Source organism: Molossus molossus, unplaced genomic scaffold (genome assembly GCF_014108415.1).
Source record: "Molossus molossus isolate mMolMol1 unplaced genomic scaffold, mMolMol1.p scaffold_m16_p_8, whole genome shotgun sequence".
NCBI classification, from domain to species: Eukaryota; Metazoa; Chordata; class Mammalia; order Chiroptera; family Molossidae; genus Molossus; species Molossus molossus.
In genome coordinates, this window is record NW_023425402.1 from 11,307,803 (window position 1) to 11,332,643 (window position 24,841).

Below are 24,841 nucleotides of genomic sequence, written 5' to 3' on the forward strand. Positions count from 1 at the left end.
TCTGCAGCACAGGGAGGGCTGTACGCAGGCAAGGACCTCTGCCCCCACGTGAAGCCCCCGGCCCAAGGGAGTCAGGGGGCTCCTGCTGGTCTACCTCCCAGCCTGCTACGAGGAAGCCCAGTGGGAAGGGGCCAGGGTGTGCCTGCTGCGGGGGCTGCGGGGAGAGGCACAGGGAGCAACAGCTGCCGCCATCCTGGGGGCCCCACGTCTCAGAGCTCATTACAGGGTAACCAGCTCATTCCAGGTTGCCAGGGATGATGTTGGTTTTAAAACAGAAAGTCGTGAGTTCGTGAAACCCTCTTAGTCCTGGGCAAACTGAGGCAGGGGAGGGGGAGATTGGTCACCATTAGCTCTCAGCATCTGATCCCCAGAATTCCCCAGGGGGGTGGCTACAAAGACGAGGGATATTTGGGGTGGGTGAGGGGTGAAGCCTAGGCTTATCTACAGCCCAGACCCCAAGAGCGAGAGACCAGGCCTCTCGCCATAGCCCCAGCCAGGGATCCCAGCTACGGGGGCCTAGGAGGGACACTGTCCACTGGGAGCTGCTTCTGATCACCTTTTCTGCGAACAATGAACTCAAACTTGGCTGGCACCAGCGTGTCCAGGCTGATGTTGATGGCATTGAGACCAGCTCTCTGAAGCTGAGGCAGCAGCCGGGCCAGGTTGATGCCGTTGGTGGTGACACTGATATTCCTGAGCCCCTCCAACCGATTGAGCTGGGCTGTAGGAAGAACAGGAGGCGGCCTCAGCTTACATGCTCTTGGTGAGGCCCGGGGAAGGCGCAGTTCAAACAAGATGGATAGAAAAGGAGGCCTCTGTGGACCTCAACTAACCAGGCTTAACTTAATAAGAAACAAGAATAAAAACAATGATAAAAGTAACCACAAGATTAAACATTGAGAGTTCACTCTGCTAGATATCTGCTGAGGGCTTTGGTGCACAAGCTCATCGAAGCGGCACAACAATGCTGATCCCCATGGAACAGACAAGGAAAGGGGGGGCCTAGAGAGATTAAGAAACTTGCTTCAAGTTACACAGCTAGTAAGAGGAAGAGCTGAGAATCAAGCCATGTGCACCTGACTCCAGAACTATGCTCTTAATAACCAACTCAAGGTCCTGATCCTCTGGTTTGGATTATGCACTAAATGGACTACTCCATTCCACCAAAAGTGTCCAGAAATAACAGAAGGATTAAAAAAAACAACAACATAATAGCATTGGAAGGCAAGAAGGAATGCCTTCGATGGCCCAGAAGGTGGAGAAATACCGAAAGACAGAAAGCAGAGGGGGATCCAATGGAGCGAGGTGACCACGGCTCAAAGCATGCACAGGAAAAGGTTCTGTACAAAGTGGGAGGGTGGTGGGCATGCACCAGGCTTAGCAGTCATACAGACAGGGGGTAGAAGGATCCCTGGTTATGTCAAGGGATTGCCTTGCTAGGGAATTATATTTGGACGAGTTGCGCAAGCTAGCCTCCCTCTCACCCCTAGGAGCAGGGAGAAGGCAGCAGCACTTTACCCCAAGGCCAGAGCACTTAAGCTAGCCAAACAGGGTGGGGGAAGACCTGAGTAGCTGGTAAGCCAGGAAACGTGGGAGCCCTGAAACCCAGAAGCTGAGCAGGACCTCGGGCCCCTGTCCACAACCTCAGGGCAACTAGCACACACAAAAGCAGCACTGACAGCCAGGCCAGCAGAGACCTTGGGCACGGGGATGAGTGCAGCCAAGAATCAGCAAACATTTAAAGATGATGCTGAGAAAGAAAGATACATTTCACAAATAGAGAAATAAAAGAGGAAGGAAAAGTAAAAAAGATAACAGAAGATGATTCTTTTAAAATTCAGAGTTAGATGAACATAGATGCAAAAATCCTCGACAAATATTAGCAAACCAAATTCAACAATACTGTAAGAGGGTTATACACCATGATCAAGAGGGATCCCCTCCAGGAATGCAAGGACAGTTTAACATCCACAAATCAATCAATGTGATATGCCACCATTACTAAAATGAAGGATAAACAACATACAGTCATCTCAATAAATGCAGAAAAAGCATTGACAAGATTCATCATGCATTCATGATAAAAGCTCTCATCAAAGGAGCATAAAAGGAACGTTGCTCAACATAATAAAGCCCATAAATGATAAGCCCAGAGCTAACATCATACTCAATGGTGAAAAGCTCAAATCTTTTCCTCATACTGGGAACAAGACAGGAATGCCCACTCTTGTTACTTTTATTCAACAGAGCATTAGGAGTCTTAGCTAGAGCAATTGGGCAAGAAAAATAAATAAAAAGCATTTAAATAAGAATGGAAAAAAGTTAAACTGTCACTGCAGATGACATATAATATGAAATATAGAAAGCCCTAAAGTCTCCACCTAAAAACTATTCAGTGAAGTTGCAAGATACAAAGTCAATACACAAAAATCTGTTGTATATACACTAATTATAAACTATCAAAGTAAGAAAAAAATTTTGTTTACAATTGCATTCAAAAGAATAAAATACCTAGGAATCAATTTAACCAAGCAGGTGAAAGGTCTGTGCATTGAAAACTGTGAGACACTGATGTAAGAAACTGAGGAAGACACAAGTAAGTGGAAAGATATTCTGTGCTCATGGACTGAAAGAACTCTTATTTTGAAAATATCCATGCTACTTAAAAAAATCCCTATCAAAGATTCCCTTAAAGATTCAATGCAATCCCTATAAAAATTCCAATGGTATTTTTCACAGAGATAAAACAAACAATTCTAATATTTGTATGGAACCACAAAAGACCTCATGTAGCCAGAGCAATCTTGAGAAAGAAGAACAAGGCTGGAAGCATCACACTTGCTGATTTTAAACTATGTTACAAAGCTATCAAAACATGTATATTGCCTATTGTTTTGATTACTACAGCTTTGTAACATAATTTGAAATCAGCGGAAAAGAATTAAGAGCACAAAATAAACCCACACACATATGTTCAATTAATTTAAGGCAAAGGAACTAAGAATATGCAATGGGGAAAGGACAGTCTCTTCAATAAATAGTGTTGAGAAAACTGCGCAGCCACATGAAAATGACCACTATATTACACCATACAAACAAATTAACTCAAAATGAAATAAAGATTTGATATGAAATGATAAAACCTTTGGAAGAAAAACATAGGTGGTAAACTTCTTGACGCTGGTCTTGGTACTGATTTATTTGGATCTGACACCAAAAGCAAAGGCAACAAAAAAATAAAAATGCTGAACAGACTGACAAACCTCAGAGGGAAGGTGGGGGGAAGTTGGAAAGAGATAAAAGAAAGGTCTGATATGCATATATGCATATCCAATGGATACAGATGATAGTATGGGAAAGCAGGAGGGGGGTGGAAATGGGAAGGAAAGGGTTGTGTGGGGGGGGGATGGGACATCTGTAACACTTTCAACAATAAAGATTTTTAAAAAGACATGAGAAAGACTTTATAACACAAAGAGGTAAACTAGCAATATTTGTTTTTCCCCTTAATATTTACTACCTACCTTACTGCAGATGATTAGAGTATGGTAGAGCATCTAGAATTATGATTGTAGAGTTTATAAAATCTTTAAAAGCTTATTTCGTTGAATTGGGTTTGGTATGAGACTAAAAGTATAAAGAAAAAATTAAATTAAATAAAATTAAAATTAAAAACAGGATTACATCAAATGCTGTTCATTACAGCATTATTTAAAATAAGCCAAGACATGGAAGTCACCTAATTGTCCATTAGTGAATGAATGGATAAAGAAAATATCTCTCTCTCACACACACACACACACACACACAAATGGTATATATTCACCCCTAAAAAGAAGAAAATCTTGCCGTTTGTGACATAGATGGACGTTGAAGGCATTATGCTAAGTGAAGTAAACCAGACAAAGAAAAATATGATATGATCTCACTTATATGTGGAATCTAAAAACATAAAAAATAAAAAAAACAAAAAAAACCCAAACTCACAAATAAAGAAAACAGATTGGTGATCACCAGAGATGGGTGGTAGGGGGTGAGTGAAATGGGTAAAGAAGGTCAAAAGGTATAAACACCCAGTTATAAAATAAAGTCCTAAGGATGAAATGTATGGCATGATGACTATAGTTAATATTATATTGCATATTTGAACATTGCTAAGAGAGTAGTTCTCATCACAAGAAAATAAAATAAAACTATGTGTGGTAATATATGTTAACTATACTTATTGTGGTGAACATTTTGCAATGTGTACAAATATTGATTCATTATATTGTACACCTGCAATGAATACAATATTATATGTTGATTATATCTCAATACAAAAAATCAGAGTAAGTATCCTCCAGGGGTTAAATATTAAATTCTGAAATAAGAAAAAGAACTAATTAGAACTCTTAAAAATAAAATACATATGGTTATATGCTTTATAGAAAGTTATAAAATATATATAGTTATGGAAATATATAGAGAGAGAAAGTTATAAAATATATAGTTATAGAAAGAAAGAAACTTAATGAGACAGCAGGAGGGACACAACTGAAGAGCAAACGAGCAAGCCGGAATACCGAGCAGGGGGATTCTCCCAGACTGCACACAAAAGAACAAGAACGAAAAAAACAAACACCTACCTACTCACATTTATAGCAAATGAAATCTAGAGAAAAGATATTATGTCAAAATGTCCACAGTGGTTATCTTTGATCATAGCATTATTATAGGTGATTTTTATATTTACTTGTCTAGAGGTAAAATGTATTTCAAACTACTTGAATGCACGAATTTTGGTGACGAGGCAGCTCATCTCTGCGTGAGAGCAGAAACCAGGAGCGGAGTGCCCGAGGGAGAACTGGGGAAAAGCCTGGAAAAGGGCAGCAGGAAAGCACCAGTTTAAGCATCGCTTAGGCTGCATGGAAGTGCACTTGCTCGTGCTATAAGAAGTCATGTACGGTACTTGAGAAAGCCGGTGCCCGGAAGTCCAGCTCTAAGAATTTGCCTAAGGAAATAATCACGGGTGTGAGCAACATTTATCTACAGGATGTTCATTAAAGAGTGAGGCATACATAATAAAAGGCAGTGGGAAATCATTCCGATACCCAGTAGCAGAAAAGTGGCTAAATTATGCTTTGTCTAGATGATGGAATATCATGCAATCGAAATGACTCTGTAAAACAGTATGCTAGGATGTGGGGAGACAACATGCCATACTAAGTGCAGAGAGCAGGTTAAAAACAGTAGTTAATATGATTTCACTTATCTGTGGAATCTAAAGAATAAATGCACAAATAAAACAGAAACAGACTCATAGATACAGAGAACAAGCCAATGGTTGCCAGATGGGAGGGGGTTGGGAGGCTGGGTGAAAAGGGGAAGAGATTAAGAGGCACAAATTGGACCTTATAAAACAGTCTCACAGGATGTAAAGTACAGCAGAGGGGGTAGAGTCGGTAAGATTGTAATAACCACGTAAGGTGTCAGATGGGTACTTTCATACTAGAATTATCAGGGGATCATCTTGTAAAGTATATAACTGTCTAATAACTATGCTGTACACCTGAAACGACATAAAATAATACTGAATATCAACTGTAATCAAGAAAAAAGTTAAATAAAAAAAGAAAACAGTAGTTAAAAAATATCCCAACATGTTGACAGTGGTTACAATGGGGCAGTAGTTACATACAGTTTTTGCTTACTCAACATAAACATGCATTACTTTTATAATAATAAAATAAAATTTTTAAAAAGAAAACTTGTTTGAAAAGAGAAAAATAAAAAAGCTTTACTCTGGGCTCCACCACCACGGGAAATTAACGACAGCTGTTTCCCTCCACGGAGATTCTGGAGAAACAGAACGCAGGGCATGAACAAGAGGAAGTCTGGGGAAGATCACAGGGAGATGGACAGGTCTCGTGGACTGGTATGGGCAGGGGTTTACGGTCTGGGTTGAAGGTGCCTGGCAGGGAATGTAAGCATTCAAGGTAAGCAAGGCAGTTCAACTCTCTTCTTGCCCTCACCCACCGATGCCCCAGAACAAGCATTGCGTGTCCCTTCGCTGAAGAAATCAGTGCCATGGGCCCCAGAGAACGAGCTCAGGAACCCACTGGTAGTAAATTTAGGGGAGCTGCTCATGCCTACTGGAAGAGGAGTTGAAGACAACAGGTAGGGGCCTGACAGCCTCCTGCATTCATTCCTCCACTCTCCCAAAGCCCCAGGACTGGTGAACTAAAGTCAAGGATGACTGTCTCCTTCCAACCCTGCTTCTCCCTGGGGTTTGAAGGTGAAGACCTACAGGACTGCCCTATTATGCAAGTCCGGGAGGTGCCATTCTCATCATAAGCGAAATGAACAGTGTCTACTGGAGCTATGCAGGCACAACCGTGCAGTCTTACATGGCAAGGCTGGGCGTCCGGGGGGAGACAAACATGAGAAAATAACTGATATTCTAGGATCTTGAGCTCCCTACGCCTATCAGAGACTAAAATCTGGTCTTAGCCCTGGCCAGTTTGGCTCAGTGGTTAGAGCGTCGGCCTGCGGTCCAGAGAGGCCCTGGTAAGGTTCCCACTAAGGGCACGTGTCTCGGTTGCAGTTTGTCCCCGGACCTGGTTTGTCGTGCGGGTGGCAGCCACTCGATGTGTCCCTTTCACGTCAATGTTTCTCTCTCTCTCCCTCCCACTCTACCTGAACAAAAAATGGAAAAATATCTTCTGGTGAGGATAAAAAAAAAAAAAAAAAATCTGGTCTTAACCTTTTCCATTAAGTAGTGCCATGTGTGTTATGTGCCACCGAGTCAATCTGACTCCTGATGACCCTACGAATGGGTGACGTCCACCATGTTCTGTCCTCAACAGCCCTGCTCAGCTCCTGGAGACTCCTGCCTGTGGCTTCTTGTATGAAGTCAATCCATCTCATACTGGGTCTTCCTCTTTTCCTGTTGCCTTCTATTTTTCCCAGCGTCACTGTCTTTTCCAAAGACTCCTTCTCATAATGTAGCAGAAGTAGAACAACTTCAGCTTTATCATTTTTGCCTCCAGTGATGTTCCAGGCTTACTTTGTTCTAGGACTCACTTGTTGGTTTTTCTGGTGCTCCAGGGTATCTGTAAAGCTCTCCAACACCGTATTTCAAACAAATCCATTTTTTCCCCTATCAGACTTCTTCACTGTCCAACTTTCACGTCATACCTAGTAACTGGGAATAGGAAGGTGTGCATGGTCTTAGCCTTGGTCTCTGTGGCACATCTTTGCCCCTGAAGACCTTTCCTAATCCTTCCATTGCCCTTCGGGGTCTCAGCCTTCTCTAGATTTCTTGCCTGCAGCCTCTATTTGATGACTCAACATGGTAAGCAAAGCCTTTACCAATTTCAGTGCCTCCTTGGTCTATGTTAAAGATGTGTATTTCTTCTGCAGTCTTGATTTTTGTTTTCTTGATGTTCAAATGAAGTCCTGCTTTGGCATTTTCTTCTTTCATTTTCATCAGAAGTCATTTCAAATCATTGCTACTTGCTGCAAGTAAGAGGGTGTCATCTGCATATCTTGTTGTTAATATTTCTTCCGCCAATTTTCACTTCTTCCTTTGAGTCTAGCCCAGGTTTTGTATGATGCGTTATGTGTACAGACTAAACTAATAGGGAGATAAAATGCACCTTTGTCTGACACCTCTGCCTGTAGGAAACCGTGCTGTCTCTCCACATTCTATCCTGACAGTGGCTCCCTGTCCACAAACCAGGTTACATATCAGGACAGTCAAGTGCTGGGCACGCCCATGTCTTTCCGAGCAACCCATAGCTTTTCCTGATGCACACAGTCGAAGGCTCTACTGTAGCCTGTCAAACCGACTAACCTGAAGTTCTCTGGAGCACGTCAGCATCCAACAAATGCTCCCAGTTAGATCTCAGTGCCTCTTCCTCCGCTGAGTCCAGTTTGCACATCCGGCATTTCTTGCTCCAGATGAGGCAGAGCCTTGGCTGCACCACCTTGAGCACCGCTCTACCTGCAGTGGTCCCAGAGTGAGTGCGTCCTTGGCATCTCCTTTCTTGAAAATTGAGATGTGTATGAAACACTTCTAGTGCCTTACAGAATTGCTAATATTATGAGGGAACAAACTTACAGGCTAGACTAAGGAAACCCTTGAGAAGGACTACTAGTGGCCAACTCCCCACCCCCCAAAATTCTAAAATATATACCAATAGGAGAAAAATTATTAAAACAGATAAACCAAGTATGTAAAATAAACATAATATATACAGTAAAAGAAATAAAGATATTTACAATATAAAACAAAATGTTTCATTTAAAAAACATGGAGAAATACTAAGTAAAAACATAATTGTAAAATAAAGAACACAAGAAATAAAATGAACAGTAATATGGACACAGGAGAAATTGGTGAGTTCGGAGGCAAGATTAAAGAGCTCTCCCAGGAAAAAAGAGGAAGAGACTAAGAAATCAAAATATAATTGAAGAACTATGGAGGCTATAGGTAGAAAGGGCACATCCTGGTAATAGAGGTCCCAGGAAAAAAAATTAAACTAAAGAGAAGGAAATATCTGAAGAAATAATGGAGAAAATATTCCCCAAGTTTAAAACAAATGCCTTAGTATGGAAAGAACAATTTCATGGAATGTCAAGAGAACAAATGAGGAAAAGCCTATTTTAGACATAAACTAAAGTTTATAAAAATCAAGTACAAACACTGTAATAACTTCCAGGGAAAAAGCATATCATCTGCAGAGAGTAAGGAACAGATGACATCGGACTTTCCCCAATAGCACACGGGTGTAATGAGACAATGCAGGGACATTCTTAACATAATGAAGGGATGAACCTTGAATCTGAAATTGTATATGCACTCAAAAAACATTGTAAAATTACTACTCGACTACTTAAAAACATAAAAACTACCTGGATTGCCAGATTTAATTAGATTTATTATCAAAATTAAATTCACCATTAGGCCTACATTGAAAAACTGTTAGAGAAAATAAATAAGATTAAAAAACAAATTCAATAGATGCTACAACAATTATGGGTGCTCAAATACGTTGGTAAAGTTTGTTGTTATCTTAAAAGACAGAGAGTGTGCTTATGAGAGACACAGGGGAAGACTATTTATAATAACCCACAAAAAAATTTTAGAAAATATCAGCAATAAGTAGGGGTGGTGGACTGGCAAAATTAAGGTCCTACGACTGTGTTAAAGTTCTTGTGTCTTGTTAGGGAGAAGGAGGGATCATTTATTTAAAAGCCAAAAAGGAAGAAAAACACACATATAAAAAATTGTAGAAACAAATCCAAATATTTCAATTACAATAAAGGTAACTGGTAGTTACCAGTTAAAGTCAGAGAATGTCAAATTTGATTAAAAAACACACAAAAGTAATAGCTATGTGCTGTTATAAGACACATAGCTGACAAATAAGAACATTAAAAAAGTTTATAAAGTACAACGATGAAAGCATAGTCACGTCTTACTACAGCTAAAAGCAAGCTGATCTAGCTTTAGTAAAGTAAAATACATAGACCTTAAGGCCCAAAGTATCATTATGGAGAGAAACCCACTACACAGTGATAGAAGAGTCAGTTTATGAAGAAGACAACAATTCTAATCACACATAAATCTATCAAAATCACCTCAACGATATATAAAACAAAAAGCAATAGAACCTCTGAGAGAAATGAACAAATCTACACTTATTTATTATTGGCAGGCCAAGCAGACAGAAAGTCAGCACAGGCAGAGATAACCAGAGGTCTGAACAATAAAACTAACCAGCTAGAGCCAATGAACAAATATAAAGGTCTCCATCCAACAATGAAAGATGCACCATTCTCCTCCAGCACACATAGAACATTTACAAAAACTGCCAATCTACTAGATCATAAAGTAAGTCTCAATAAATTCTAAATAATTATCATAGAGATATTTTCTCTGACTACCATATACTTAAATTATAATTGAATAAAAATATAAATTAAAAATCCTCATAGATTTGGAAATTAAAAACACTACGTCTAAATATTTCATGAATGAAAGAACAACTCAGAATGAAGTTAACAAATATTTAGAATAAATGTTATAAAAGCAATAGGCTATGACAGGATAGAAGCAGAAATAATAAAATAGAATATACCATAAGAAGTTCAACAAATCCAAAACTTTGTTTGTTGAAGACTAGCATAACAGACAGACCTCTGGCAAAATTTATCAAGAAAAAAAAAGAGAGAGAGATAAGGCACATATAAACTACATCAAGAATTTTTTAAAAAGACATAATTGCAAGTAAAACTGAGACTAAAGAAAATATTACCAATAGCTTCACACCAATACATTTGAAACCATTTTATCTATACAAAAATCTAGCAGGCTGTAGGGTGGGTAGGCAGTTTGTATCCTGGCTGTGAGGTGCCTGGAGCCTCCATGGCCCTTGCTGCTGCCTGTCTCTTTAAGAGGAGAGGAAGCGATGTGGAGGAGGGGAAATGGTGGAGCTGCAGATGTTACTAGGGAAGGAGATCCCTTCTGGCAAGCGGGTGCCAACAGAGTTACCAGAACCTGACCCCGGTGGCAGACTACTGCTGAAACAACTACATACAGGCCACTGACAGGAGAAAAGCTTTAGAAGAGAACCAACCCTACACAACCCAATCCCAAGCTGGTGTTGCTTATCAAATAAATGCACCGGCTAACAATGTACTCAATTGCTGGACATCCACGCCTCTCAGCTTTGGAGAATGGAGTCTTCCATCAATCCTATCTCACAGTGGACATTCATAAGGAGAAAGTGGCTGGAAAAGAAATTGGTATTTTGACAAAAAATAAGAATGCATCAAGAACTCACAAAATGCCCTGGCCGGTTTGGCTCAGCGGTTAGAGCGTCGGCCTGTGGTCCGGAGAGACCCGGGTTCGGTTCCCGCTAAGGGCATGTACCTCGGTTGCAGTTTGTCCCCGGCCCTGGTTGGTTGTGCGGGTGGCGACCACTCGATGTGTCCCTTTCACATCGATGTTTCCCTCTCTCTCTCTTCCTCTCTCTCCCTCCCACTCTGTCTGTACAAAAAATGGAAAAATGTCCTCAGGTGAGGATTAAAAAAAAAAAAAAGAACTCACAAAATAATAGCACCTGCAAATATGGCTCATCCTATAAAGTATATTCGGGAACCTACTAACTACAGTTCTGGATGATGTGGGCCACAGAGTCAAGCACGGGAATAACCAGCCTGCAAGAATGGGTGCACGGTCAAGAACAAGTCCTCCCATGCCAGGCTGGGGAATGTTGGGACAGAATACTCCTTACAAAACCCTGGAACCAGTTAAACCCCTAACAGTTCCTAATGACTACATCACAAGTCCTGCTAGGCTTGGAAGTCAGCACAGCCCAGGCAGGACAGCTTCTGTAAGTCACAGATGGAGGACACGCAGTGGAAGCAGTGGGGGAAGTGGAGTTGAGAAAACAGAGAAAGCAGCAGCAGTATTGGCATTCCCATTGCTGTGCCTACACCTTCGCCACCCGCTACCGGGCTGACCATCCAACTCCACCACCACCACCTCCACCAGATGACATTCCCATGTTTGATGAGTCTCTACCTCCACCACCGATGCCTCCACCAGGTGAAACCTCCATGTTTGATGACTATATCCACCACCACTGCCTCCAGTGGACCATGAAGATGAGGAGGCTGCAATAGTTCAGTATAATGATCCATATGCGGATGGGGCTCCTACTTGGGCCTCCAACACTTATATTGAGAAAGTTGTGGCAGTATGTGATTATACAAAAGACAAGGATGACGAGCTATCATTTATGGAGCATATGATCATTTATGTAATAAAGAAGAATGATGATGGCTGGTAGGAAGGAGTCTGCAGTTCAGCGACTGGTCTGTTCCCTGGGAACTATGCTGAATCAATCATGCACTATACTGATTGAATTATTTTTTTGCTTTTAAAGTAGGTTCTTATTATTACTCAATCATATGGTGGGACTATTAATGGTTAACAAAATTGTCTTAAAATGTGCCCATATTTTTAGGACATGTTTTATTGGTATAATTGAATGTCTACCTATAAGCATTAATCTTTGAGACAGTTTGTGTATTGCTAAACAGCAATTTATAAAAGAGGCTGTCCATAACTGATTTGCTTATATACTTACTTATACAATACTAACTTTATGACCAGCTTAAGTACTCTGGTGGTACCATGATTCAGATCATACCATTACACGTTTCCATGCAGCATCGTTACTGATACTGTCAGACTAATATTAAAATCAGAAACTTAAATGCTGGTGTTGGTCATACGTTTTGTTTAGACTCTCTCATTCTTGAAATATAACTGTTTGTTTAAAGTATGCATACAAATGTATGTATTGAAATATACTTTAAAAAATTCAAGATGGTTCCAGTGCGTGTAATATTTTCTTGGGGTACTCATACTTAGACCTCTTGAGTCGAGTCTCTAAGGTTTCCATATGAAACAAAACAAGCACAAAAGGGTTATCTGTAATGTTGTAATTTGTACCTAAGTTTTTTAATGCCAGAATATGCATCACACATTTTTTCCATTCACAAATACATAAGTATAAACCAAGGGTTCTGTCCTGTCCTTCACTGGTTTGCTTTTAAAAAAAATAAATAAAAGATACTGATTTATTGCAAAAAAAAAAAAAATCTACCAAAACTGACTCCAAAAGATATAGAGAACTTGAATAGTGTGATAACTACTCAATAAATTGAAGCAGCAGTTTAAAATCTCCCTGCAAAGAAGCAGGCAGAGACAATTTTACAGGTGAGATCAAACTTTCAAAAAGTTATTACCACAGCTTAACACAAACTCTTACAGATAAAAGAATAAGAAGGAATATTACTTGCTGTGTTTTAAATGTTTGTGCCCCCAAATTCACATGTTGAATCCCAATGTGATGGTGTTAGAAGGTAGGGCGTCTGGAAGATGATTAGGTCATGAGGTTGGAGGGATTAGTGCTCTTATAAAAGACATGCCACAAAGCTCCCTAGCTCCTTCTGCCATGTGAGGATACAATAAGAAGTCTTCCACCCAGAAGGGAGCCCTCACTTAATCATGCTGACACCTTGATATCAAACTTCTAGGCTCCAAACTGTGAAAAATAAGTGTTTGTTGTTTATAAGCTGCCCAATCTGTGGTATTTTGCTTTAGCAGCCTAAATGGACTAATAAACTACCTAAATCATTCTTTGAAACTTAATACCAAGATTATGAGAAAGAAAAGTTATATACCCATTTCACTCATGGATATAAATGCTAAAACATAACTGAAACTTTAAGACACTGAACCTAATAGTAACTAAGAATATAGTATACCATGACTAGGTTGAGTGTATTATAGGTTTAATATCAGAAAAGCTATAAATTTCATTCAGAATAATAAAGAAAGAATCACATAGAGTATCCTAACACACATTTAAAAAGTATATAATAAAAGAAACTTAGTAAACTAGGAAGGGAACTTGTAACAGTTATTTGTGAAAAAATAGTTATTTGTGGGAAAAAATCTTATAAAGAAACATTATTCTAAATGAGGAAACATTAACAGCAATCTCCTATTACCACTACTATTCAACATTGTACTTAAGAGCTTAGACATTGCAATAGGACAAGAAAATGAAATTAAAGGCATATAGATAGAAAAGAAAAAAATAAATTGTCTTTAGCTGCAGATGATATGTTGCTAGCATAGAAAACTCCTAAGAATCTAAACAGACATGTTATAGTGTTGATAGCAGAATTTAGAAACAATATCAACAACAAAATGAGAAAATCTATTTAAAAAATGACATTGCATCTGTCAGGATCCTAGCATAAAATAGAATTCATCCCAAATAGTTAAAATAAATAGACTGTATTGAAAGGACTACTTACAATAGTAAGTATGGGAGGAATTAAGGACCCCAACAATGGATAGTTGTGCACTCAGATTAGCAACATTGGGGACCCATTATTATATGCAGGACACAAAGGGACATGAAGAGGAAATTAAATTAGGAGTCCAATTAAGTCATCATGGAGGAGAAGTGGTCCTGTGGGAGTTCTAGTCACAGAGGTAATACAGATACTGTCAAAACCCAGTGTAGCCCTGGCCACTTTGGTTCAGCAGTTAGAACATCAGCCAACAGACCAAGGAGTCACTGATTTGATTCTGGTCAAGGGCATGTACCTTGGTTGTAGGTTCAATTCCCGGCCCTGGTTGGGGTCATGTAGGAGGCAACCAATAAGTGTGTCTTTCTCACATCAATGTCTCTCTCTCTCTCTCTCCCCCTCTCTCTCCCTCCCTCCCTCCCACTCTATCTGAAGATAAATGGAAAAAAATATCCTCTGGTGAGAATTTTAAAAAGAAAGAAAGAAAACTCAGTGTAGAAATATAGCAGGGAGCAGTAAAAAAATAACCTGACTTCAATGGCTAGCCCAACCCATCAGGGTCCCAACAGACAAGGGACCCTAGGTGATGCTGTTCCTTGGGTTCAGCCACCTGGAGCAAAAAGCAAACCAAAGGAGGGAGACAGCTGTTGAATGGTCAGTAAATGAATAAAAGTGATGTTAATTCTCCCCAATTTGATATACAGATTTAATGCAATTAAAAGCCCAACAGATGCACAAACAATGAACATTCTGAAAAGGGAATTAAAAAAACAACCCACTTATAATACCATCAAAAATAATAAAATGCTTAGGATTAACCAAAGTAAAAGACTAACAATGAAAACTATGAAACATTGCTGAAAAAAATTAAAGACATAAATAAATGGAAACACATCCTATGTTCATGGGTTGTAAGTGTCAATATTACCCAAAGCAATCAACAGAATCAATGCAATCCCTATCAAATTCCCAATGACCTTTTTTATAGAACTAAAAAGACCCATTCTAAAATCCATATGGAATCTCAAGAGGCCCTAAATAGTCAAAACAATCTTAAAAAAGAATAAAACTGGAGGACTCACACGTCTTGATTTCAAAACACATTACAAAGCTACAGTAATCAAAACAGTGTGGTACTGACATAAAGACAGACATATAGACCAATAAAATAGAATATAGAGCCCAGAATAAACCTCTTCATATACAGTCAAATGATATTTAAGGAGGCTTCCAAGACCATTCAATAGGAGAAAGGACCATTTTTTTCCAACAAATGGAGCTGGGAAAACTGAATATCCACACACAAAAGAATGACACCATATACAAAATTTAACTCAAAGTAGATAAAGGACCTAAATGTAAGTCCTACCACAATAAAACTCTTGGAAGATATCATAGGACAAAAGATTCACAACTTTGGATTTGGCAATGATTTCTTGGATATGACTCCTCAGGCACAAGCAATCAAAGAAAAATGGACTTAATGAGAATTTAAAAATTTGTGCATCAAGATACTGTCTATAGAGTAAAAAGCAACCCATAGAATAAGAGAAAATATTTTCAAATAATATATCTGATTAGGGATTATCCAGAATAATTGAGAACTCCTAAAATTCATTAACAACAACAAAACACCCAACTCAACAATGGGCAAAAAACTTCAAAACATATTTTTCCAAAGCAGATGTATGAATGACCAATAAGCAACTGAAAAGATGGTCAACATCACTAACCATTAGGAAATGAAAATAAAAACTTCAATGAGATATCACCTCACACATATTATGATGGTCACTATAAATTTTTTTTAAAAAAACAAGTGTTGGCAAGAATGTGAAGGAACTTGAACCCTTGTCATTGTTGGTAGAAATGTAAAAAGGTACAGCCACTGTGAAAACAGTATGGAGGTTCCTCAAAAAATTAAAAATAGGACTACCATATGACCTAGCAATTCCATTTCCGTTGTCTCTTTGAGAGCAGGATCTCAAAGAGATATTTCTGCGGTAGGCAGACAGACGGACATGCAGAGCAAGGACCATGGGCCAGGTACAGAAGATCACCAGGGCAGGAAGCCCAGGGTGATCTTTCCTCCCCTAACATATCGCTGGTCAAATGGTTTAGACTCCCTGACCTTTCCTCCCTAAGGATAACATCTAGGCCTCAGCTGTATTTCAGCTCCAGGCCCAGAAAAGCAACAAAACCAGACAAGCAACATCAGGGTTGATCTCAGGACAAGCTGCATTGAATAATAACCCTTGTCCTGGTGCAGACCAATCAATCAGTGGAGACCCCTATCCTGAAAGGACACACCTGGAAAGCTACTAAATATTCTATTGAAAATTTCCCCTGGGACCTCCCCTAAAATCTCCACCCTTAAAATCCTTAGGACCCAGGAGCCACCAAGCTCTCCCTCCCAGAAGCACGCCCATGCCTAGCCCTCCTCGCACCAGTCCCCACTCCCCCAAGCACTTCACCTTTACTTCCTCACTTCTGAGCTCCAAGAGCCCTTCTTTTGCCTCTGTAACTCATTTCCGAAACCTGATTTCTTCTACCACTCGCTTCTTCCACCTCTGTGATTTTTCTAAATAAATATTCTCTTATAGTTTGAGACTTTGCTCTGAATTCTTTGCTAGCCAAACTCAAGTACTGAGGTTGCTGAACCCAGGTCTGGTCTGACCCCACTGTTCTAACACCTGGTGCCATTCCTGCTGTCAACATTTCTACACCCGTGTTTATAGCAGCATTATTCACAATGGCTAAAATATGGAAGCAACCCAAGTTGATCAATGAATGGATTACCAAAATGTGATATAGTCAACCCAGCTGGTGTGGCTCAGTGGTTGAGAGTCGACCCATGCACCAAGAGGTTGCATGTTCAAATCCCGGTCAGGGCACATGCTCAGGTGTGGGCCTGATTCCCAATGGGGGGCATGGAGGAGGTGGCCAATCGATGTTCTCTCTCATCAATTTTCTCTCTCATTGATGTTTCCATCTCTCTCTCCCTCTCCCTTCTTCTCTCTCTAAAAATTAATAAAGAAAAAAATTTTTTAATGTGATATAGTTATACAATGGAATATTATTCAGCCTTGAAGAGAAAGAAAATTTTACTACATACTATAACATGGATGAACTTTGGGAGCATCATACTGTATGATTCACTTATATAAGGTTCTTAAAGTAGCCAAATATCGTAAAGACAGAAAGTACAATGGTGATTGCCAGGGGTAGTGGTGGTAGGGACTGGGAGCTATTCTTTAATAGATACAGAATTTCAGACTTACAAAATGAAAAGAATTATGGCTATGGATGGTGGTTATGGTTGCACAATAATGTGTACGTATTTAATATTACTGAACTGTATGCTCAAAAGTGGTTAAGATGGTACATTTTATGTTACGTGTATTTTTAAAAAAGAAAAATAATCCCAACAGAATTTTCCAGGGAATTTGGTAAGCTGGTTCTAAAATTCACAGGGACAAAGCTTAGTATAGCAAAGCACGGCTAAAAAATAAAAGGGCTTTCCCTACCAGGTAATGGACATATTACAAGGCTTCAGTGATTGGCCAGACAGTGTGGCTCCATGGATTGAGCATTGTCCCGTGGACTGAGAGGTCCTAGTTCAATTCTTAGTCGGGGCACATGCCCGAGTTGCAGGCTCAATTGCCAGTAGGGGGTGTGCAGGAGGCAGCCGATCGACGTTTCTCTCTTACATCGATGTTTCTCTCTCTCTCTCTCTCTCTCTCAAAAAATCAATGAAAACATATATATATTTTAAAGCTGCAGTCATTAAGACTATATGATGTTGGCCTAGAGATGGACAAACTAATTGAAAGAACAGAAGAGAACCCAAATCGGAGCAATACTTTGTAGAGGAAGTGGAAACTTCTCAATAAAAAGAAGCTAGAGAAAATGACTGTCATATGGAAACAAATAAAATTGGACTCCCCAAAATCATCCACAGATGAACTAAAGACTTAAATGCAAAAAGCAAAATGTTAAATGTTTTAGTGGAAAACTAGGTAGTTGTTCTGACCTTGGGTGAGGAGTTTCATTAACAAGATACAGGAAACACTAATGATAAAAAAACACAATAGATAAATTTAAGAACCGCTATTGCTTAAAATAATTATTACACAAAATGTGACATGTGTTTTCAAAATGAGAGAAGACATTTGCAACATAAAGAACTTTTACCAAACCAATATGAAAAGACAAATAACCAAATAGAAAAATGGGCAAATTACATGATCTATTGTTATGCAGAAAAATAAATATATAGAGTTAATAAACATGTGAAGAGATGTTTGACTTCAGTCTTAAACAGGGAAATACAAATTAAGGCTACATGAAATAACATTTTACACCTGATCAACTGGCAAAATCCAGAATGATAATACTGAGTGCTGGGAGGATGTGGTTTGAAAGGGTTTCTTAAGTACTGCTCATAACAGTTTAAATTAACACAACCAACTTATAAGATAATGCCAAATTGTTTTCTGAAGATAAACAGTCACATACTCTATAACACAGCTATTCCACTATGAGAGAAACTACATACCAGGATACGTGAATGAGAATTAAAATGTCTAAAGCAGCAATGTTTATAACATCAAAAAACTGGAAAAAACCCAAATGCTCACGAACAGCATAAATATGCATATTCACGTAAAGGAACAGCACATCTCAGAGAAGAGGAATAAATTACAAACTCAGGGGGACATGCCTGAATTTCAATTGTGTCAAATGAGTAAGCTCTGAATGACCACACATAGCATGATACTTACAAAGTTTAAAGCACTATATCTCAGTTTTAAAAGCAATGACAAACACAAAATTTAGGAGTATTTCCATCAGAGGGGGGAGTTACGGGGTAGAGAAATCCACATAGGTGGTTTAAAGTCATTGCTGGTGTTCTTATTCTCCCTCTGCAAAATAAACTGGTGAGGTAGTGTGTTTCCTTTGGAATTCATAACATTATTAAAACTCATAAATAAATTAGTATGGAGGGAGTGAGAGAGAGGAGAGTGTGACAGCAAGAGAGATGCGCTCTGATTCTTCTCTTGGAAATTTGTCATATAAGAAAAATCCATTGAAAACAAACAGAAAAATTGGAAGCGCCTTCTGAATTATGTTTACTTTAAAAGAGAGATTTCTGAGGAGATTTAAATGGTGGCAGAGTGAATGGAAGCTACAAAGACCATCTCCCAGGACCAAGCTGTAATTACAGTTAAAACAAAGACAAGTCATAAGGAAAAACCAACTGAAAAGCAGTTGGAGAGAACCCTTACAACCAGGGATGTAAAGAGGGCCCCCAAATAGAGACTGGTAGGAGCTGCAGAGTGTGAGAGGATTGGCTGGGTGCCCACAGGCAACAGCTGGGGGCTGTCTTAGCTATAAGCAGTTCCCTCAAAAAAGTCAGGGGTTAAAACCCCAAGTCAGTTCCCCAGCACAGAGTAGTAGAACAGGGAAAGGCGCCCACATAACACCTGGCTGAGAAAAACACCAGAGCAGAGGTTTTGTCCAGAAGGGAGAGGAACTGAGAACACTGGCACTTCCCTTGGGCTCCAACAGAGAGAGGGCGGACTGAACTGAAACTGTGTGAAGAAAGTCGGGGTTCATGGCACTGGGGAGAGAGCTGGGAAGGAGGCTATCAGGAGTTGTATGCTGAATTACTCCCTCATAGGATAGTAGCCATATTACTAAAAAAGCCCCTTCCCAGAGCCCTGGGGAGAAGCAACTGCCCCTCCCTTGGGAATTTAACATCACCCTGTGGCTCTGGGGACTGAGCTGTGAAGGCCAAGAGGTAAACCCCTGTGCTGAACCAATAACCCATACCACAGAAACCATTTTCTTATGAAAGCAGCTTTAACCCAGGGGAAAGCAAATGGCCCACTCACTGGAAATCCTCTTACCCTGTCCACCTGAGGGATTTTTCATTCAGCTGAGGGTTACAAACTGAATCTTTGCTTGGCCTGCAACTCTACCCTGGAAAGTAAGACCAGACATTGGTATTTAATGTGGGCCCTTCCACACTCATCCAAACCCAGTATAGGGAGTCACAATCATTGGAACACCAACACCCACAGGGGAAATTTGGCAGGCTCCACAACTTACTGAAACAGCCAAAATGGTGAAAGAAAGAAAAATACCAAATGAAAGAACAAGAGAATTCTACAATAAAAGGGATAAATGAAATGCAATTAAGCAAGTTATCAGAGATAGAGTTCAGAGTAATGATTATGCCCTGGCCAGTTTGGCTCAGCGGTTAGAGCGTCGGCCTGCGGTCCGGAGAGACCCGGGTTCGGTTCCTGCTAAGGGCACGTACTTCGGTTGCAGTTTGTCCCCAGCCCTGGTTGGTCGTGCGGGTGGCAGCCACTCGATGTGTCCCTTCACGTCGATGTTTCTCTCTCTGTCTCCCTTCCTCTCTCTCCCTCCCACTCTATCTGTACAAAAAATGGAAAAATATCCTCGGGTGAGGATAAAAAACAAAACAAAACAGAGTAATGATTATGAGGAAGCTCAACAGCATAAGTAAAGAGCTCAAAAGCATGAGTAAAGATATAAAAACAATAAAAATCAACCAATTGGAAATGAAAACTCACCAAGTGGAAATGAAGAATGACATAGAAATAAAGAACACATTGGAAAGAATAACCAGAAGATTAGAGGAAGCCAAGGATCAGATTGGTGAATTGGAAGACAGGGTAGAAAAAAATCACCCAATCAGAGAACCAAAAAGAAAAAAACTATTAAAAAACAGGACAGTTTGAGAGAACGGTGGGACAACATAAAATGTAACAATATCCTCATCATAGGAGTTCCAGAAGAAAAAGAAAATGAGCAAGGGTTAGAGAATATATTTGAAGAAAGAGTGACAGAAAACTTCCCTAACTTGGTGAAGGAAAAAGGCATACAAGTACAAGAAGCACAGAGAGCCCCAAGTAGGAAGAACCCAAAGAGGCCCACACCAAGACACATCAGAATTAAAATGCCAAAAATTAAAGACAAAGAGAGAATCTTGAAGACAGCAAGAGAAAAGCATCAGGTTACCTACAAGAGACTCTCATAAGGCTATCAGCTGATTTCTCAACAGAAACACTACAGGCTAGGGAGTGGCATGAAGTATTCAGGTAATGAAAAACAAGGATCTGAATCCAAGACTACTTTATCCAGAAAGGCTATCACATTCAAAATAGAAGGTAAACTAGAGCTTCCCAGACGAAAAAAAAAAAAAAAGGCTAAGGGAATATATTAGCACCAAACAAGTACTGCAAGAAATGTTAAAAGGACTGCTTAATAAGTAAAAGAAATAGGAAGAGAAACATAACCATAATAAATGATAATGGTAATAAATATGTACATATCAATAACCTTAAATGTAAATGGATTAAACACTCAAATCAAGAGACACAGAGTAGCCGAGTGGATAAGAAAGTATTACTCACATATATATTGTTTACAAGAGACCCACATCACAACAAAAGACTCACATAGGTTGAAAGTGAAGGGATGGAAAAAAATTTCCAAGCAAATGTAAAGGAAAAAAAGCTGGGGTAGCAATACTCATATCTGATAAAAATACACTTTATCAGATATGAGTATTGCCACCCCAGGCCTTAATTAGAGACAAAGAAGGCCACTACATAATATTGAAAGGACCTATCCAACAGGAGGATATAACCTTGGTAAACACATATATACCCAATACAGGAGTAACAAAATATATTTTAAAATTTCTGGAGAACTTCAAAGGAGAAATAGCACCACAATCATAGCAGGGGACCTCAATACCCCACTGATATCACTGGATAGATACTCTAGACAAACAATTAACAAGGAGACAGAGACTCTAAATGATTCACTAGATCATACCCCCATGTTTGTAGCAGCACTATTTACAACCGCTAAGATCTGGAAACAGCACAACTGTCCATCAGTAGACGAATGGATAAAAAAGCTGTGGTACATATACACAATGGAGTACTACGCAGCTGTAAGAAAGAAAGATCTCTTATCCTTTGAGACTACATGGAGGGACCTGGAAAGTATCATCCTAAGTGAAACAAGCTAAACAGAGAAAGACAAGTATCATATGATTTCACTTATTTGTGGAATATAACAAACATAACAGTCTGAGGAATGGGGTAGTCCCAGAAACGTGGAAGTGGGGTACAGACTGACAATTCCCAGAAGAGGGGGTGGTGAGGGAGAGATAAACCACAGAACTTATATGCATGTATGCATGAACAATGGACATGGACAACAAAGCTGGGGACAGGGCAGGGAGGGAATGGGAGGGGGGAATCAGTGGGGGGAAAAGGAGAAACATCTGTAACAAAAATTAATTAATAAAAAAAAATGATTCACTAGATTAATTGGATTTAATAGATATTTACAGAGACTTATACCCCAAAACTGCAGTATTTACATTCTTCTCAAGTGCACATGGGATATTCTCAAAGATAGACTACATATTAGGACAAAAACTAAGTCTCTACAAGTTCAAGAAGATTTAAATCATATCAAGCATCTTCTCAGATCACACTGGCATTTTTATACACCAGTAATAAACACTCAGAAAGGGAAACAAAAACAAAACAAAATAAAACAACCCCATTTACCATTGCAACAACAACAAGATATTCTCAGAAAACTACAGGACATTGAACAAAGAAACAGAGGAAGATATAAAAAAGTGGAAACATATACCATGTTCATGGATTGGAAAAATCAACATCATAAAAATGTCCATACTACACAAAGCAACCTACAGATTCAATACAATCCCTATTAAAGTACCAATGGCATATTTCACAGATCTAGAACAAATACCCCAAAAGTTTATATGGAACCATAAAAGATCCCAATAGCCACAGCAGTTTTGGAAAAGAAGAATAAAGTGGGAGGGATCACAATATAAGACATCAAGTTATACTACAAAGCCATCATAATAAAAATGGCCTGGTACTGGCACAAAAACAGGCATATAGATCAATGGACCAGAATGGAGAACCCAGATATCGACCCAAGACAGTATGCTCAATTAGTATTTGACAAAGGAAGCAAAAGCATACAATAGAGAAAAGACATTCTCTTCAATAAATTGTGCTGGGAAAATTGGACAGCTATATGCAAAAAAATGAAACTGGACCATCAACTTACACCATATACAAGAATAAAATCAAAATGGATAAAAGACTTAAATGTAACCTATGAAGCCATAAAAATCTTAGAAGAAATGTAGGTAGAAAAATCTCAGACATCATATGTAGTAGAGTTTTCACTGATGTATTGTCTAGGGGAAGAGAAACAATGGAAAAAATGGGACTACATCAATCTTAAAATTTCTGCACGGCAAAGGAAACCAGCATCAAAATAAAAGGGGAACCCTCGCTCTGGAAGAACATATTTGCCAACGATACACTGGATAAGGGGTTAATATCAAAAATATATAGAGTAAAAAAATATATATATATATAAACAAAAATTAATTAATAAATATATATATATATATATATATATATATATATATATATATATATATATTACTCATACAACTCAACAAAAGAAAGACAATCCAATTAAAAAATGGGCAGAGGACCTGAATAGACACTTCTCCAAATAGGACATACAAATGGCCAAGAGACATATCATCTCTAATCATCAGAGAGATGCAAATTAAAATGACCATGAGGTATCACCTCACAACTGCCAGAATGGCAGCCATTAACAAATCCTCTAACAACAAATGCCAGCAAGGGTGTGGAGAAAAGGGGACTCTTGCACACTGCTGGTAGGAATGCAGACTGGTGCAGCTATTATGTAAAACAATATGGGATGTCCTCAAAAAATTAAAAATAGAACTGACTTTTGACCCAGTGATCCCACTTCTTGGAATATATCCTAAGCAGCCTGAAACTCCAATCAGAAAGAATATATGCACCCCTATGTTCACAGCAACACTATTTACAATCGCTAAGATCTGGAAACAGCTCAAGTGCCCATCAGTAGATGAGTGGATAAAAAAGCTGTGGTGCATTTACACAATGAAGTACTATGCAGCTGTAAGGAAGAAAGATGTCTTACCCTTTGAGACGACATGAAGGGACCTGGGGAATATTATGTTAAGCGCAATAAGCCAGTCAGAGAAAGACAAGTACCTCATGATCTCACTTACCTGTGGAACATAATGAACAAAATAAGCTGTTGACCAAAAGAAATCCAGAATCATGGAAGTAGGACAGACTGACAAACCTCAGAGGGACGGGGGGTGGGAGGGAGAGAAGAGATAAACCAAAGAACTTATATGCAATATGCACAACAATCTACAGGGACACTAGGCTGGGGAGGCAGGAGGGGGTGGGAGCAGCAAGGAGGAGGGTCAATGGGAAAAAAGGGAAACATCTGTAATAGTTTCAACAATAAATAAATTAGTATGAATAAAGTAAAACAGGTCATGCATGGACCAAGGATGACTATCTCATGAACTAAGGATTAGATTTAATCTAGTGCAACACAACTAGAATCCATCAAAAATATAACAAAACAAAAAACTTCACCCTTTAAAAAACCCTCAATGTTTCCTCGTTGCATTGGGCCTCTTGTGGCCTTTAAGCTGTGAGATCTAGATCTCCCCTTATCTTCATTTCTTCAACATGATGCAAGAAAGGGAGGGAGGGAGGAGGAAGAGAAAAATAAAGAAGGAAAAGGCTGCAAGAGCCAGAATCCTAAGCTAAGCGAAGGTCATCTGACAAGGACAAGTCATTCTTGAAGTCAGGATCCAACTTTTGGAGGCAAACGCCTCCAAAATTATCACAGTTCTTGTGCATTTATTTCCCATTTTCTTATTTCTTTTGGAAAATCCCAAACCTTCACTCTCCAATAGCAGCCGTTAGCCACTGTAGTTATTAATTAAAATGTAACAGTTACAAATTCAGCCCCCCAGTCACACTAGCCC

General features: G+C 39.2%; 1 protein-coding gene and 1 pseudogene across 2 annotated transcripts in view; one reads left to right on the top strand and one right to left on the bottom strand.

Annotated features, from left to right (window-relative positions):
• MOCS1 (molybdenum cofactor synthesis 1) overlaps positions 1 to 24,841 on the bottom strand; it is a 46,592-nt gene that overhangs the window by 10,379 nt on the left and 11,372 nt on the right. For both annotated transcript variants that reach the window (XM_036248748.1, XM_036248749.1), the window contains exon 4: positions 557 to 721. In XM_036248748.1, the coding sequence (XP_036104641.1) occupies positions 557 to 721 (165 nt within the window). The remainder of the gene's footprint in view (positions 1 to 556; positions 722 to 24,841) is intronic.
• On the top strand, positions 10,474 to 11,918 carry LOC118621449 (annotated as a pseudogene).